We start from the raw sequence: 17,440 nt of genomic DNA, 5'->3' as shown, positions 1-17,440 counted from the left end.
GTCTGTTTCTACTGTACAAAGCCATCATGTGTCAGAGTTTTGTTTGTTGCTTGAAAAAAAAAATCTGCTTCAAGGCGGCTATATCGAGCTCCTAATTCCACATGAGCATCTGAAATCGAGGACGAAGTATGAGAAACATCAACTAAACACGCTTTGATGCCATCAGGCTGAAACTTTAAAGGCTTTTTCCTTCATTCAATGCTCGTCTTTTTACATCCTATCCGGATATAAATAGAGCTTCTTGAATTAGCCACAGTAAATGTCAGATTTTCATCTTTAGTTCCAGTTCGTACGGTGATCTCGGAACACAAACGCACATCTGTGGCGCGGTAAATAGATGTCATGCGCTCGGTGTGTGATCACAACCGGTCCTCTATCCGCTCTTCAAACCTTAAATGGAAGTCTGCAGCTTGACCTCCTCTTCCTCTGCTTTCTCTCTCTTGTGTTTTTCTGACCCTCTTATTCTCTTTTCTCCAGCCTCAGTACTGTACATGTTATTCCACTGACCTACTGTGTGTGTGTGTGTGTGTGTGTGTGTGTGTGTTCACAGTACATTCCAATGGTTTCTTTGGCAGTCAGCATGTCTGCTTGTAGTTATAGTATTCAGAGTCGGCCTCGCCCCGCCTCTCCAGCCCACAGAGACCCGAAAAACACATGTCATCAAAGCAGAGCCGTGTTCATATTCGTCTGAATGCTGCTCCGGCTCTCAATCCAGGTGTTGGGAAGTTTTAAAGGGGAAATCATAACAACCGAGCGTACTTTCCGACTGCAGCGTAGCTTTGGTTTTGTGTGTATGAAGGTCAAAAGTGTTAAAAATGGTGCGTTTGTTTTTGGTTTTTTAGGCCGAAGTTAAGTTTTGCAAACACAGAATTTAAAGTGCAACAATCTGGACATGTGATGCTATGACATATGCTTTTTCACACTATAGCTAAATTTAAAAAGGCATCGTTTCCATCACATATGCACGTACTTTTAAAGAACTAACTCAAGCAGTGTAACCGTTCTCTGCAGCAGATTCACAATAACAAAGAATGCAACGACCATAAAGTTCTCCGGCGACGACAGAGCAAGTGTTGCTCCCGCAGATAAGGACGGCTAATATTTATTCAGCTGGACTCTCTCCTCTCCGGCTGCTGCTCCGTTTCCTATCTGCCGACTTCATCGTTCTGCCTTCTTTGTCGTGATCAACGCTGGCTATTCTTCTCTCTATTAACATTCGAGCTGGTGATGATTCAAGTGCGCGAGGTGACCGGTTCCCTCTGGAGCCGATTCTCCAGGAAACAGACTTTGTGGATACAGGGGCATGTGGTTACGATTTCCCCGAGACATGGGTGGACAAATTCCAGTTGTTGTTCTTTTGTCAGCAGTGCTTCCCCCCTGACATCCACGTCGTGCTGTTGGAGCCCAGATGCAGCAGAGACGTAGTTCACCTGCATTCGAGAAGCCTTAACAAGTGTTTCCTGTGTTAATAATCTATGTGTGAAAGGTCTCAGTGAAGCCTCCTGTCTTGTTCCCAGCTGTCCTGTGCAGCCTCCAGCAGAGCAGTGAGCCCCCTGGTGGTTCCGGGAGACTTCAGCCAGCCGGCCAGTCCCTTCGTCTGTCTGGACAACTCCGCTGCCAAACACAAGCTGGGCCTCAGACACAAAGCCTGCAACAAGAGGAAGCCTGCCAGCGTAAGACACACAAACACAAGCGCTGGTGCACCCAGTAAACGAGGGTTTATTACAAGACTGGGTCTTATTTTCAGAGTTTTGGATATTTGTTTCCTATTGTTTGGCATCGGCGATTGTTGAGACTGTGTAAAGTTTTAGGAAACACGAGCAGTGGGACAATCAACGGGAAAGCCAACAGTTTAGACAGATTATTTCAACTAAACTGAAAGCAAATGTTGTAATAAATGCAAATACGGTCGATCCAGTCAGCTTACAGCAAACAGTCGGGGTGATTTACCTCCAAGTCTTTCATACTTCACACTGACCACTGGTTTGTTTGTCATAAATTAGACCTGTTTTTAACTAAACTGAAGCTTTTCCACATCTCAGTCATTAACTGGATGAGTATATTATTATTATTTCCACTTGAAGTAGTTGTCAGCAGAGCAACACATAGACTCAAGTTGTAAAAAAGAAGATTTTATTAATCAGAATGAGCTTTTTTGGGCTGCTTATGTGAACACATACCAGTTAAATATTTAAACATTGCTTGTTAAATAAGAGCAGCAAGTTACAGCATTAAAAATGGGTGTAAGAGAACATTTGTAAACAACAAATAGAAAGTTTTTGACACCTGTATGCGTTCAGTGGGAGTGCAATGGGACAGAGAGCAGCGGGATGAATATAAACCAACATGTGATATACAGTGTGTACAGGTTATAAAGTGGTTCAGGGATCAGAATGAGCTGGTCCTGACTGATTTAAATGTTCATCCGAGTGACGGCCCGTGGACAGAAACTGTTCTTGTGTCTGGTTGTTCGGTGGTGTGTGGCATCTACCACAGAGTTGGAACTGATTTCATCTATTTATCATTTAATCTACTGTAAATGTTGTTTTCCACGTACGGTAGAAGTTGCTTGTGGGCTCAGCTTCCTCCCAGAAGTAACATTTCCATCATATTTAACACCTTTATTTACATATTTGGTTTAGCCAGTTATGTGGTTTTGGCTGCTTTCTCAAACAGAATGTCAAAATTCATGGTCAAGCACGCAACCAGTGTTCTGTCTCACTGCACGGTGGAACCAGTGGAACAGATTTTGTAGCTCTTCTGGTTACAGTTCTCTCTGATTTTATCATAACGCACCACCTGAGTGTAACTGATGATGCTGATTTACTGTCAATGTCTTGTGTCTGTGCAGCGGTTGGAGGGGAAACCAGAAGGAGACTCCGTGATGGAGGAGACGTTGACCACCTCCATACCAGAGACGGAAGCTTTGGAGGAGCGACAGCAAAGGAGGATAGACGGTCAGTTTTATCGGGTTTATTCTGCTCAAATCTTTTGTGTAACTTTAAATCAATAAGTATGCATGTATGGAAGTCTTTGAGTGCCAATATTAAAATGAAAGCATTTAGTCAAACTGAACTCTTATATTCCACCTCAGTGTGCGTAGTACCTGACAACATTAAGTTTTAATAATCTTAAAAATATTGGAAAAATACATTCCATAGTTTTTCAAATGTATCTTAAATGACAACATTATAGTTCAAATGTGCTAACAGTTGTCAACCTAAACTTTAAATTATAATTGCAGTAATTGACCTATTTACATAATTTACCAAAAAATAAAAAATAAAAATGGATGTTTTACTGTTTTCAAGAAATCTTGAAAAATGACATCCTGAAAGAATCTGAAAAACTAAAATAATGATTAAAATTAAGACTCAAAAAGGTTTGCAATTTGAAAGAAACCATCGTATTTAATTATCATAATTAGGATGAAATGTTTTGGTGAGCACTCAGCATTTTTGTTTTTATTTTGGAAAACTATTCAAGTTAGAAAATTGAAGCTAGATTTTATTTTTAATTTTGTCATGCATCACACAGACACAAACTGATAATGAAACTTTAATTTAATTAGATTTTTTTCACTTTTACATTGGCAGCCACAGACTTCCATATCCTCGCTGCATTCGTCTCTTATCGTGTTGATTCATGACTTTTGTTTCTGTCTGTGAATCAGATGTGATTGTCGATCAGCTGAAACCAAAAGTGGAAAGAGGAGACGACGAGGAGGAGGAAGATGATGAGGAGAAACAGAAACAGTTCAGAGAATCCCTGTTGAGAGATAAAGAGCAGAGGGAGGAGGAAGAGGACGAGTCGCCGGCAGAACAGGAAGTTTCTCACAGCCCGGACACTTCCTGTCCTCCTGAGCCGACTCTCTCAGAGGAGGAAGCCTCGGAGCCCCGGCCCTCCTCCAAGCCCAGCTCCAGGGCCTCCTCCGCCGACAGTCCCAGGTGATTAGACGTTACTTCCTCCTCCCAGCGCTGCAGCTTGTTTTTGTTTTGTTCTCTTATCAGTCTCACATCTTGATTTCTGCTTCTAGAGCCACACCAGAGCCCCCTGCTGCTCCCAGAGGGTACTCGCTGGACTCGCTGGACTCTCCAGGCCTCTCCGATAAAGCCGAGGACAACAAGGATGAAAGCTATTCGGCATCGGGAGGAGAAGATGATGACGACGGAGTTCACGAAACCAGGGAGGAGGAGAGCTCCTTCCTACAGGAGGTGCTGAGCTCCTTGAAGACTCCCCTCGTGTCTCTGGACGTGGAGACTGAAGGCGTCGTCGTGGAGATGAAGGAGGAAGAAGATGAGGAGATGTCAGAGGAGGTGAAGGAGGAGGAGGATGAGCCTGTCGGCCATCAGGCTGCTCCATCGACCTCCGTCCTGTCAGTTCAGACCACAGAAGAAGAAAAGGAGGCTGACACTCAAGAAGAAGAAGAAGAAGAAGAAGAAGTGGCTGCTGTCGAGGAAGAGGTGAAAGGTGGAGAGGATGAAGAAGAGGAGGAGGAAGATCTAGTTGTGGAGCAATTCAATCAACACGATGTATGTATTTTTGATTATTAGCAAGAACTATCTGTGTTTGTGACCTTTTGAACTGAACATCTGTCCTAAACTTCTTTTGTTGTTTCTTGTGAGGCACCAAAACGTCTGTATATATTAGGAAACTAGTTCTGCTGAACAAACCTGAATGACTTCACACCACAGAGACTGAAGCCCCGCTGTTGGAAATTGGCAGACAGTAACAATTTTAGTGGTGTCAGTTGAAAATTTTTGATATCAAACTACAAATACAAAAGCGGTCCATGACTGTAATAGGAGACGGCAGAGAGAGAACCGGTAACATTACAGGTGTAGTCACACTGTCAGCTGTGATGAAGGACGTTCCTTTTCAGCAAACTGCATGAAGATCTTGAGGCTATTGCTGGAGAGTTTGTCCTAAATCTAAAAACTATCCCATTGTTCCGTCTGTTTGTACAATAGAGAGTAATGATGAAGTTACGCTGATAAGACGAACAAAGTAGTCTTGAGGTTTAAGCACAAAAACAGCTTAATGATGTGTGTAGTTTGGGTTTAAATGGAAATACATTTGGGGAACTTTTGTTGTCGTGTTGGCAGTATTAAATTTGGTTATTTTATGCAGTTACTATGCTTTTTAAAAGTATAATTTTGGCTGTTAGTTGTAAACAGGAAGCCAACAGCTGTCTTCCATGTCGTAAGTCCAATGTCATGTTGACCCAGAGTTGGTATTGGAATATTTACGAGGTGTGTCAGCAAAAGTTCCAGGATTGATGTCACAAAAGATAGATTTCAAACCGATTTTGAAGACGTCGACGACGGCAAGATGGCTGTGACGACGGAGCTGCGGAGGCTCCTGGAAGAATCCTTCCAGGAGTGCATGGTGGCGTGAAGAGAAGGCTGGGACAGTGTGTTAGACTTCAGGGGGATTACTTGGAAGGAGAGAACTTGTAGTTTGTAGTTTGGATTTGAAATCTATCTTTTATGACACCAGTCCTTGAACTTTTCTGACACACCTCATATATTAATAAGTGGGCAGGCCAGAAGACTGAAACATCTGAAAGTTTTAGTGGATTGATATAAGTACAAACGTTCTTTTACACGTGCACCAATCAGCCACAACTTTGAAACCAAGGGCCCAATAATGTGTAGGTCTACCTTGAGCAGCCAATGACCTCTGGAGGCGTCCTGTGGTGTCTGGCACCATTAGTGGATCCTTTAGGTCCTGTGGGTTGTCGGGTGGGCCTCAGTGCATCCAGGCTTGTTACATCTCATCCTGCAGATGCTTGATCGAACTGAGATCTGACGGGTTTTGAGGCTGGGTCAAAGCGTTGGGCTCTTGGTCGTGTTCCTTGAGCAGTTGTTGTAACGTGACAGAGTCCATTCTCCTGCTGGGGAAGGTCGATGGCGTTCCCAACAAGATGATCAATCCCAGGAGCTTTAGTAAAAAAGAAACTTGACTTTTCTTTCTGAAGACATTTCAACCTTCATCCAAGAGCCTCTCCAACTGAAGAAGCCTTGAATAAGAGGTCAAACATCTCAAGAACCTAAAAGAGAAGTCCGGCTGCTCTTTACTGAAGCTCCTAGGATCATGACCTGGATTACAAAGTTTCTTAAATCTCTATGCATGTTATTTACAAACAGGTGTCGGCATTTGAATAGCTCATATTTGTTGCCTTCTTTTCCCCCTTCATTCATTTGTCTTCCAGAATGTCGAGGAAGGAGACAAAGAGGAGGCAGTGGAAGTCAAGTCCAAGGAAGAAGAAGAAGAAGAAGAAGATGATGATGATATGCATACAAGACAACCAATCAGCCAGGCAGGAAAACAAGAAGAGGAAGGGAAGAGTGAGGAAGAGGAGATAGAGCCGGAGAAGGAGCCAGAGGTGGAGGAGAAAAGGGAAGATGACGACTATGAGGAGGTGGAGATGAATGAAGGGAACGGGGTGGAGGAAGCAGAGGAAGCCATGGAAGAAGAGAACGAAGAGGCAGAGGAGATGCCTGAGATGCTCTCTGATGCACAGAATGAAGAAGTGCGAAGTGCCACACCGGTGCAGGAGGAGGATGAAGGTGTTGTGCTTGAAGATGACGCCACAAAACCAATAATCGGTGAGGAGGATGGCGACCCAACAGAGCCGTGTGATCAAGAACTCGCGTTAGAGCAGGAAGAACAAGAAAACGTCAACCAAGACTCTGAAGATGAGAGGGAGGATGGAGAAGAAAGAGCCGAGGAGGACGTCCAGGTCCGCCTCATGGATCAGAAATCAGAGCAAGAGGAAGATGTGGAAGCAAAGCAGCTTGATGTAGATCAAACTGAAGAGGACAGAGAGCAGAAAGGTGGAGAAATAATCTCCCATTTAGAGACGAAAGAGGTTGAGAAGCACCCAGCTGAAGAACAAGCTCCTGTTTCTTCCAAGCCGCCTTCTTTGTTTCTCCCAGAGTCACATGATGAGAGTCATCCACAAGACAGCGGGGCCATCAGTCCCAGCAAGACCAGCACCATCCACATCAATCTGGTCTCTCCCAGCTCAGAGAAATCCTCATTTCAGCTGCCTCCGACTGCTGCACATCCCAGTGAAAGTGTCGCTCATGACTCCACAGAAGCAAACACTGCATCTGTACATGAAGAACCATCCGACTCTGTGGAAGAACCAGACAAGCGGACCATCCAGGAACCTGAAGCTGCATCTCCTGCATCTGTGGAGGAAACGGTCAACCAGCCGCCCTCCAGTTTGGATCAGAGCAAAGTTCGCTTCACCATCGCTCCGGCCTGGCAGAGATCAAAAAGCCTCACGCCTCCTCCTTCCCCACCTGCCTCCGTCTCTTCGTCTTTTGCCCTCCCTGGACCCCAAAGTGAAGAGGTGGAACCTGCAGCTAAGGAGGAACCAGTCGTCAAACCAGAGCCAGCAAATGAGCCGAAGGCTGAGATGGTGTTGAGCCCCGGTAGAGTCAGGAATACAGGAAGCGTCGCTGCCAAACCACAAAACAATGCAACGCCGGTGCCGGTTAAACCTCAGGCCTCTGCTGCTGCAAACACAGAAGGTAGGAAACATATTCAGAGGTAAACATTAAGACGCATATGTGTTTCTTGGCCTGTGTTAGTGTCCTAATCTAAGCGACAGGAGGTGAGCTAAATCACACAAAAAAACCTCTTTCCATCGTCGTCCCTCCTGCAGAGAGCTCTGTGGTCGTGGAGGGAAACCCCGACAATCCGTTTGGAGTCCGGCTGAGGAAGACGTCAGCTCTGCTTCGCTTCAGCTCAGAGGAGGAAAACGCAGAGGTGATGAACCCACACTGTGTTGTCTCTTACATTAAACTGCCGTCTTTATAATCAGTGCAGATGTTCAGCTTTGAGAGTTTCTGCAAGAAGCCGAAGTTGTCTTGTCTGTGAAGCATAATGCAGCAGACTGTAGGTTAAATCAACCATTTAAGAGCATTTAAACAGACACAACAAGGCGTGAACCGAGGCCAGATCATTTGTTTACATCAACAGGTGTCATAAATTTCCAAATTTTCTGACTAACTGCAGTATTATCAATGGATAATCAGTTAATCTATGATACAGTTTGGGTGTTATGGATGTTTATCCTGTGTGTAGGCCACAGATTCAGGATTGTGCCGCTGAAGTTGTGCCTTCACGGGTCGTCAGCAGCAATCAGAGGTCACTATAGGATGTATACGTACAACAGTATGCCGGTTTTCTGGAGTATTCAGCCAGCAAAACTGTATTTCCCAACACCAGGATAGGGGTTTACCCAAGATTATGAAATCAGGATGTAATGCTCACACGAGTAAACACACAAACTGAAAGCTCAATAACAGGAATGCTCAAGTCCATGTTAAAGCAAACTGTTTTGTGTTTTTTAGCAGCTCTCTACTGCCCCCATGTGGCCAAATGAAAAATCAATTATGTGTTACGTTTAGGAGAGCTTAAAAGTTCTGTTTTATTGTCTAATTTTATTTTTCTGTTTGTGTGTGTGTCATCCAGCCTTCGGTTGAATCGCCGACTCAGCCAACCAGCTGTAAAGTCGAATCACCACCAATCAGCGTTAAGCCCTCCCTACCGCAGCCAATCAGCAACAAGCCTGCCCTCCCTAAGAAACCAGACGTAACCGGAGACAGTGGAGCGAAACTGAAACGTGTCTCAGGTGTGTGTTCACATTCACAAAAACGCATACAGTCACTTTATTCAGCAAAGGTTTTCTCTACGTATGATCTGCTCAGGTTTAACAGCCAAAAGTTGGGAAAGTGAAATAAGAGCAGCCTCTGGTACGCTCAGCGGTGTAACGGTGTTTCTGCTGTGTTATCGATCCAGACCCAGCTGCAGGCCGGAGTGCTTCTGCTGGATCCGAGTCTCCCAGCTGGATTTCTGTGGCCAAACAGAAACAGAAGATCTATAAAGAGAACTCGCTGGAGGAGATTGGTGTCAAGAAGGTAATCTAATCGACTCAGGTCTCTGTGATTATCATCAAAATAAACAGACATGAAGAAAGTATACAGTCGTAGTATTCTGTCACAGGCATTATACGGTATATGTAGTATTTTTTATCCAAGCCATAAAGTGGTGATTGTCTTGTAGCCAACATCTGAGTACAACACAGGAGCAGTTTTCTAGAAATGTGAAGAAGGTAGATTGTACGTGTTTAGGTTTTCTTCTCCAACCTGCTAAAAACACATGATTTGGATGGAAGTGCACCTGAATGAGCTGTTTAGTCCATCACCACACATTTCCAGCCCCATCATCTGCATAACTGGCTGATCTGCTGCTGCACTTTGTCTTTAGGAGGAACAAGAGAGGAAGTCTTCGCTGCCGATGTACGTCAGCTCAGCAGCCAGCAAAGAGCAAAGCAACAAAAGCGTTGAATCCACAGCCAAAGGTCAGCGCACACCAACAGACACACACACAGGCTTGGATTGGAAACTCTGAAAGATACTGAATGACCAAAACCAATTTATAAAACTTTCCATTTCAGTGAACTTTATCTTGTTTTGTCAAACTAAAATGTGAATTTAAAAGTGCTTAGCAATATAAACGACCAGGGTTTTTCCAGAATCGGCCTTTGGGGGGATCATTATGCATGAGAGTAAACATGAGCTATCCACAATCAGTTTTGTTACCTTATTGGACAGATATGTATGCATTTTCCATCATTTCTGACCATAATTTTATTTTTTTTTTAAAAGTCTGATATATTTGAGTAAATGGCACTCTTACTAGCACATTAGGTTAAAAAACAGATTGTGAATTTTAGTTATTTTGGAGTTGGTTAGAACATGCTTGAAGGGATCATTCTATGCAGTAAATATCGCTGTCATGACCTGTAGGTATGATTCGTGTGTACAGAGCACTTTGTGCAGCATCTCAACTTGTTGCACGCAAATGCAGCTTTCACTGATGCAATGCTGCCCCCATCTGGTCAACTTCTGCTACTGCAACCCTGACATAACATTTTAACCTCCGCTGTGTAAATTCTCTGTGGTAGCTGATAACATGCATCATAACATAATAACATAACATAATAACATGCACACAGCAATTAAACAGAAGTTTTAAATGTCAGGCTTTTCCTTATTGGCTACAGATGGTCCAATTCAATTCCAAGGTTTAAACTCATTTACATAATTACATTTGATCATGTTACATGAATACTCTGTTTGAGTTACTGTCATAACACACACCGTCTGATTCACACTGATTTATCACACTTTATCTGTCTACTGTATATATGTTTTGTGCCTTTTTGCTCACTGTTATCTCAACATACTCAAAGTGCGTCTATTTGTGCCTTAAATTTAGCATTTTCTTGCTTATTTTTTTTTTAGCTATTCGTGAAAGAATCTGTTTTAAATGACACATGTCTGCTCAAACAATTGATATATAAAATTGCACGTAATTTTTTACATCTAACAAACCTCTCACAGACATTTACTGTATTTGTGACATATACAGTACAGACTATATTTTGAGTTAATGAATGGAATATATTAAATAAACTAGAGGCCCCACAGTACTTTTTATTTATAATCTCCATATAGTACAAAATAGAGCCCTACAGAAAGTGGTAATATCAATGAATCAGTCAGAAATCTTTATATACATATAGACCCTACACTATGTTTTACTGAAAAGGGTCAGACATTGTTTATTAATTTTCCAGCAATGTATTTAACAAACTAGTTAGCAACTGACTGTGAAGACACGACATGACTCCGTAGTGATACTCACTCTGCTACATGTGCTGCCAACAGTTTGTGAGCCATCTGTGTTAAAACACAGTTTGTAAACTACACGAAACATCTTGTTCTGTTATATTTTGTGAAAAGAAGTTTTGATATCAGCACATAGAGGAGAAGACATACACAGATAATGATGTTTCTCTGCTCATATCAGTCAGGCTGGAGTATAAACTCCACGTCAGCTTTAAGATGAGCTTTAAAAAGTTTCTTAAACTATAATTAAAGCGTAATGAAAAAAGGTTTTCAGTTATCCATTTACTCACATTGCATCTCTAAATCTAAGGTCACTGAGTTTATTAATAACAATCAAAAAGTCAGTCAGCATCAGTCTGATGCTTGACTTCAGGACTCTAGTTTTCATTGTGTTCATGTGTGTTCATGTTTCTTCTTCCAGTGAGTCCGTTGGAGTTCAGTAAACCGTCTGTAGAAAAAGACACCCGGAGGCCTCTGTCTCCTCCAGCTCCGGTGCCACCTCAGCCTTCAAAGTCCCAGCCGCCTCCGTGCCCTGTCGCCCCGAAGCCCCAGCTGCCCCCCACCGCAGCGAAACCTCCACCACAGCCTGCCCCGCCCCAAAGATCAGCCCCAACCCCGGTCCCCGTTCTACCGAAATCTCCTTCTTACACGAGCCCAACCCCGTTCTCCAAAGCCGCCTCCCCGTCTAAGACGTCTCCGGTCACCTCCCCTCCGTTTTCATCCAGAACCTCCCCGGAAAAGTCTGCCACGAGAGCTCCGGGGCCTTCCGGACAGACGGCGTCCTCCCAGCGAGGCCTGCCGCCCTCGGCTCTGCCCCAGGACGAGCCCCCCTGGATGGCGCTGGCCAAGAAGAAGGCCAAAGCCTGGAGCGAGATGCCCCAGATAGTCCAGTGACGGGCCAGGGGTTAGGTAAGGTCTGGTACACGGCCCCGAGTTGGCTCCAAGCAGGCCCAAGTGGGTCAGATCTGAAAGGGTCTGAATGGACCAGAATGCATTTGCACACAAATTTCTTATTCTCCTGCCTCCAGGCTTCTGATTGGTGCAAAACGTCCAATCACACAGCTGAAGACAGACTGTGTTTAAGTCCTTTCTTTATGTTGTGCAGTAGGATCCCGAGAGTTCAAGCGTCCTACTTGAAAGTGGATCCGTGTTTTTTCAGCAGTCTTAGTATGTTAACGGTGCCTGAATGAGAGAAAATAGCCTCACAGCAGTAAAATATTAACTTTTATCTAACTCAGATGAGTCCGCTCGATATCACAAACTTTTCAGGAAAGGGAAGAAGGAGACGTTATTTTATAGAAAGATGGAATAAATCTTCTGGGTTTGAGATTCATTTGTTCTGTCTGCAGGATGAATGGATGCTCTGTCTCTGCCAGTGCTTCTGTGTTTATTTTAAGGCAGCAATACGAGGAATGTGGAAAATCTTCACGGTCCGACGACTTAAATGGGAAAACATCGAAGAAAAAACGGGCAGAAGTGGCTGCTGCTGGTGTTGAGTTTTGGTCCAAATCTCTGATCCACTTTTCCCTCCGGCTTCTGCATTTTACTTCCTGACTTGATCTACAGACACTAAACTAATAATATTTGTTGTGTTTAGCGAGTGCAGAGTGTCCCACATGTTCCAGGCTGTCAGTGTAAATTCTACTTTCAATTTTTTCCTCTTTTGATATTTTGAAAACTACAAACGTCTCCAAAAAAAAGTCTGCTGCTGTTCAGGAATCGATATCATCATCATCATCGTCACGTTCTTGTGTTTTTAATACTTTTTCCAGCGCGTTGTCATGTCGCAGAGCTTGTCGTGGATCATGATTTGTAAATGAAACATAAATCAGTATAAAGATTCTTAATCACTTGGAGTTCAGGATGCAAAGTATCACTGCAGGAAAAAGAAGAGTCACGGCTTCCTCTGTATCAGTTTAATCTCTGTTTTACCGTAACTAAACATGTAAACATGCATTTTGTTTTATTTTGTATTGCCTTTTTGAGAATTTGTCTTGTACATAAAATGTGGAGTAAAGAACAAATTATATCAGCTTTTTTTTTCTTTGTGTTTTGTTTCCTCACCTGTCAGTTTTCCACGTTTCCAGTTTCCAGTTGGGGTTATAATGGAAACACATTGATTTATTCAAACTTTCTTCATCCTCTGTGGATCACTGAGCAGCCTTCATCGAGTCAAATTACAAATGCAAAGAGAAAAAAAGGAAGATAAACAACAACAAAACATTAAAAATTCTTGTTCAGGGAAGATGATTGGCTTCATAAAATTAAAAGTAAATCTAATATTCTACCAACCACTAAGTTCAGCCATTTAATCTGAAGGTCAAAACGTCTTTAATGTGCAATAAATCACGGTGTCCATTAGAGGAAGGCATTAGCATGGTTTTTATATCTTCTCCTTTGCCAAGTAAAGGATTTTTATGTTTTTTGATCTCCATGAATTCCTTCATTTCTTTATTTTTGTTTCCAGCACAGTTCCTAAACTTTACCAGGCCTGTAGCTCACACTCAGTGCTGACTGACATCAAGTCCAGTGTCCTTTTTGAACAAATATTAAAGTTGTAGAAATGTTGGGTAAAGTAAAAGTAAAGTTGGTTATGTCTAATTAATAAACTGACACTTTGGATCAGGGGTCTCGAACTCCAGTCCTCGAGGGCCACAATCCTGCATGTATTGTATATATTAGCTATGTGAATGTCCACTGTGAGATAAATAAAGGCATATCTTATCTTATATTATCTGTAATCTCACCTCAAACAGTTTTTTTCTTCTCACTGCCTCCAAACTATTTGCTCAGAGAGAATCCCTGCCTTCTCTGGGTTTCTCCCTCTAATGTAATACTGTGGGTGCCCTGACATGACTTATGCTGTGAACTGGCGCCATACAAATAAAACTCTATTGAATTATTATAATGAGAAAGTCGCTGCGTTCGAAGAATATGCAGGAAGGACTGAACAAACTCAAGACAGGAGTGAAGCCGCTCGAGCTGATGATCATAAATCTAATCAGACTGATAGCTTTAAATTGATTTATTTGATTACTCACATAGTAAAACATAAAACATTACCAAACACACTCACTGTACTCTCTTGGCTCGTACCTCTGACTTAGTGAGACTTTCTCTCCTTGTGTGGCCAAATGTTTGTGCGTTTGCATAAATGGCCGGTGAGTCGATGTTTGCATGTGTGTGTGATTGATGGTGTTTCGTGCACAGGAAGCTGTAATCAGCGAGAGGGGCTCTGCTCAAACTCCCCAGATGTCTTTTCTGGGTGAGTTAGGTAACGCTGCTGCTGCTGCCCTACTTCTGATCCACGCACTATCACACACACATGTGGCTGCAAAGTGGACCAGCCAAGATGTACGCAGCGTGTGTGCGCATGCATGTGTGCGTGTGTGTGTGTGAGTGTGCGTCCGAGCCAAGTATCCATGGCGATGACTGCTGGGTGCTGACCTTCTCATTTACAGGTTATATAACTAACCAACTTGGCAGCGATCTGAAGCACAGAGGTGTGTATGTGTGTTTTTAAGTGGGGGGGGGGGTATTAATGTCAGCTCGGGGCATTAAGATCGACGAGAAATCACAGAAACTTTCAGAGAGACGCTTGAATAAACAGAACAGCTCACTATCCTGCTCTGAAAAAAAAATCCTGTCGCCGTTAAACGTAGTTGGCATTAATGTGCTGAAATGAACTTTTCGTCGAGCCGCTCCCATTGAAATGTCTCACGGACATTCAGCTAAATTCAGCAACAACAAATGAGTCATTACTATTTCTATACCCACAGGACTCATTAGTATAACACGGAAAGCCTTCATGAAGAAGTTTTATTAAAGTCTATTGGTTCTTTTTAGCTACAACAGAACACAGACGTTATGAAACAAGCAAGTACGACTGTATTGGAGATGACAGATGAGGAGTGGAGTCACAGACCAGAAATCACAACTGAGTCACACCTCAAAGTTATTTAGATTGTCGATGCTGCTTGTTGAATGTTGCTCCACTTCTCGCCTCAGTGACATTTTTGGGAGACGGGATCGTGTTGTTGGACGTCCAGACCGGACGTCAGATGGGTGACGTGTCCGGACGATATGCAGGCCAAGATCAGATTCCAGAGACGTGAGGATGGATATTGTCTTGTTGAAACATAAAGTGATGACAGCAAACTGACAGGATCAACATGGGTGTGAGGATTTCAGCTTGACGTTGAGATTTCCATCAGTGAAATGCAGACGTGTTCTTCGGCATATCACTGCTCATGCCACCCATCTGCCACCTCCATAGTTCCCTCTCCGTATGTCATTGACTTCCTCTAGCGTTCCCCTGTAAGACGCCAAACACAACATCTGTCATCTGCTCTGTACAGCTGAAAATGTAGACAGACAACCAAGCACACTCATATTCACACCTACGGACAATTTAGAATCATCAATTAACCTCAACATGTTTTTGGAGTGTGGGAGGAAGCCGGAGAACCCAGAGAGAACCCACGCTGCACGGGGAGAACGTGCAAACTCCATGCAGAAAGATCCTGGTGTCCTCACCGGGATGCGAACCGGCGACCGTCTTGCTGTGAGGCAACGGTGCTATCCACCGAGCCACCTTGCAGTCCTGTGTCATATCAGGCTGTCTGAAATGATTTCTTACACCAAACATGGTTGAGTTGTGGATGTTCAAGTGTCTGGCTACTTGTTTCGACTGACATCCAGCATCCATTATGTCAACAACCAGTTCATTGTGTCATTTTAAGTAAAGCTGTATTTTAAGGTGGTCTTAACAGGAAGTGTCTGTGTGCTGGTCTCACTATGTGATCATTGTCCTTTAAAGCCACACCTGACCAGGCTGTGGATTCATTTAAAGGTTGAGAGTTTATCACCAGTTGAACAGCTTGTAAACTTTTTGGTTAAATGTCCCATTTTTCTAAGCAGGGCAACAGAAATTAGATTCAAAAAATAAGCCCATATTACTCATACTGCTCTTATACATACTAATAATATCTAAATCCACATGTACAGATTTTTTTGGCCACTTAAAGGCAACAAAAAACAAAATATGAAGACAAGACTATCATGTAATCATATAAAGTTTACCAGCTTGGTGCACCACAAGCATCACCATGGAGTCATGTTTGTATCCACCTGGTGATTCAACACTCTCTGCTTTGGTCTCCACCGACTCTTCAGCAGCTTAAAACTTTTCTTTACTCATTAGCTCGTTGCTAAGTTTGCTGTTTGGTGCTGAGCAGGAGTGACACAGTGGGTTCATCAGAGCTGTTTCATTGAGAACAGCTGCCTGGTTTTAATGAAATTGTCTTGAGTTCTAATCTGTGAAGATCTTTGTCCTTGTTTCTCTTGTTGTCTTACTTCCTCCTTTTGTCTGTTTTCCCTCCCTTTCTGATTAAACTTGTCTTCCCATTAGTTCTCTCTGTATATAAAGTCCTGCATCTTGTTTTATCTTGTTTTATCATTTCAAATCTTGTTTTTACCTTTTCGCCGACCTCTCGTTGACCCGCCTGGTTCTCCTCATGTTCCTCATTAGACTCTAGTTTGTAAGTTTAGATTTTTAAAATAATGTTCCCCACCTGCCAGCCACACAGTTTTTATGTTTTTTGGATCCGTTTCTTCACATTTGCAGTTATTGTGTCCTGGATCAGCAGCTGCTCTTTGTTAGTTCACATCTGTAAGTTCTTTTTGATTAAAGTTTTGACTTTTTGTTCCAACAACCTGCCTGCTGGTTTTTATACGTCTCTTTTTGATCATCTCACGCAGGAATGATGCTAACGACATTATGGAGAGCGATGAAGGTCAACCAAAATCAAAGCAAGGAGTGTAAGGACGCTAAAGGACGCTCTGGCTTTCTGTACTGCAGAATGAGGTCAGAACTTTCTGCAGTTTTAGCACAAAAAGCTTTTACATGTAGTCATGATCTGTCGTTACTTAGAAATATGGATTTGTGCAGCTTTAATGATCTGCAGAGGAGCTGAACTGACTGCTGAAGTGGATTTTTGATGCTCTCATTTACGGTCAGTTTGTGCTTGGATCAGACTGGTCCGATCCCTCCGACCTTTGCGTACAAGCCTCAGTGGATCTGGACCGGCTGACGCTCTCCAACTGTCATTGTTTCCAGTGACATTATAGCTGACCATCCGATCGCCGCTGTGTGAAGGAATTTCAATTAACACAACAATGACAACCCTGGCTGGTTTACGCTCGCAGGGGAAACCGACCTGTCTTCCCGTCAGCGAACTCCCTGTTTCCAGTGAGATATTTATGGAGTCTGCAGTTGATGAAGACGTTATCGTGTTTACCACAAAGACTAGACAGACTGCAGGTATCTGATTCAGTCTCACTCTGTCCTGTTGTTTTGCCGTCTCATATCATGACACATTGAACTGTAACAGCTTCCCTGCCACTGGCTGCAGCTTTATATATATATAAATGTATATATATAGACATGACGAGGTTGCTGACATGTTTGCCACAGTGACAGAATTCCTCTGAGGTCGCGCTGCATCTGTTTACTGACGGTTGCGCTGTGTGTTGTTGGAAACTGAACACTGAAGTTTGTGTTGACACTGACATTGCAGTTCGACAAATCCTTCATCGAGGCCGTTCAAGAGTTTGGTTTCACTTTCATTTTTAGATTTGAAACAAAGACACGAGTGAAAACCAAATCACACATGTTCGTTAATTAAATTAGATAAATAAAATACTTAAGCAGTGCTTAGTAAAATGAG

The 17,440-nt window shown here is 43.0% G+C and overlaps 1 protein-coding gene across 2 annotated transcripts in view; it reads left to right on the top strand.

The window, feature by feature from the left end:
• LOC103372827 (probable serine/threonine-protein kinase kinX) overlaps nucleotides 1-12,745 on the top strand; it is a 49,481-nt gene extending 36,736 nt beyond the window's left edge. For both annotated transcript variants that reach the window (XM_008302569.1, XM_008302568.1), the window contains exons 7-16: nucleotides 1,518-1,673; nucleotides 2,852-2,957; nucleotides 3,674-3,947; nucleotides 4,037-4,532; nucleotides 6,215-7,544; nucleotides 7,679-7,782; nucleotides 8,491-8,650; nucleotides 8,818-8,936; nucleotides 9,286-9,379; nucleotides 11,134-12,745. In XM_008302569.1, the coding sequence (XP_008300791.1) occupies nucleotides 1,518-1,673; nucleotides 2,852-2,957; nucleotides 3,674-3,947; nucleotides 4,037-4,532; nucleotides 6,215-7,544; nucleotides 7,679-7,782; nucleotides 8,491-8,650; nucleotides 8,818-8,936; nucleotides 9,286-9,379; nucleotides 11,134-11,606 (3,312 nt within the window). In that variant the 3' untranslated portion in view covers nucleotides 11,607-12,745. The remainder of the gene's footprint in view (nucleotides 1-1,517; nucleotides 1,674-2,851; nucleotides 2,958-3,673; nucleotides 3,948-4,036; nucleotides 4,533-6,214; nucleotides 7,545-7,678; nucleotides 7,783-8,490; nucleotides 8,651-8,817; nucleotides 8,937-9,285; nucleotides 9,380-11,133) is intronic.
• The last annotated feature ends 4,695 nt before the right edge of the window (nucleotides 12,746-17,440 follow it).

Source organism: Stegastes partitus, unplaced genomic scaffold (genome assembly GCF_000690725.1).
Source record: "Stegastes partitus isolate 25-593 unplaced genomic scaffold, Stegastes_partitus-1.0.2 Scaffold1839, whole genome shotgun sequence".
Taxonomy (NCBI): Eukaryota; Metazoa; Chordata; class Actinopteri; family Pomacentridae; genus Stegastes; species Stegastes partitus.
Note: the sequence above shows the minus strand (reverse complement) of the source record. Positions and strands in the feature narration are given on the sequence as shown.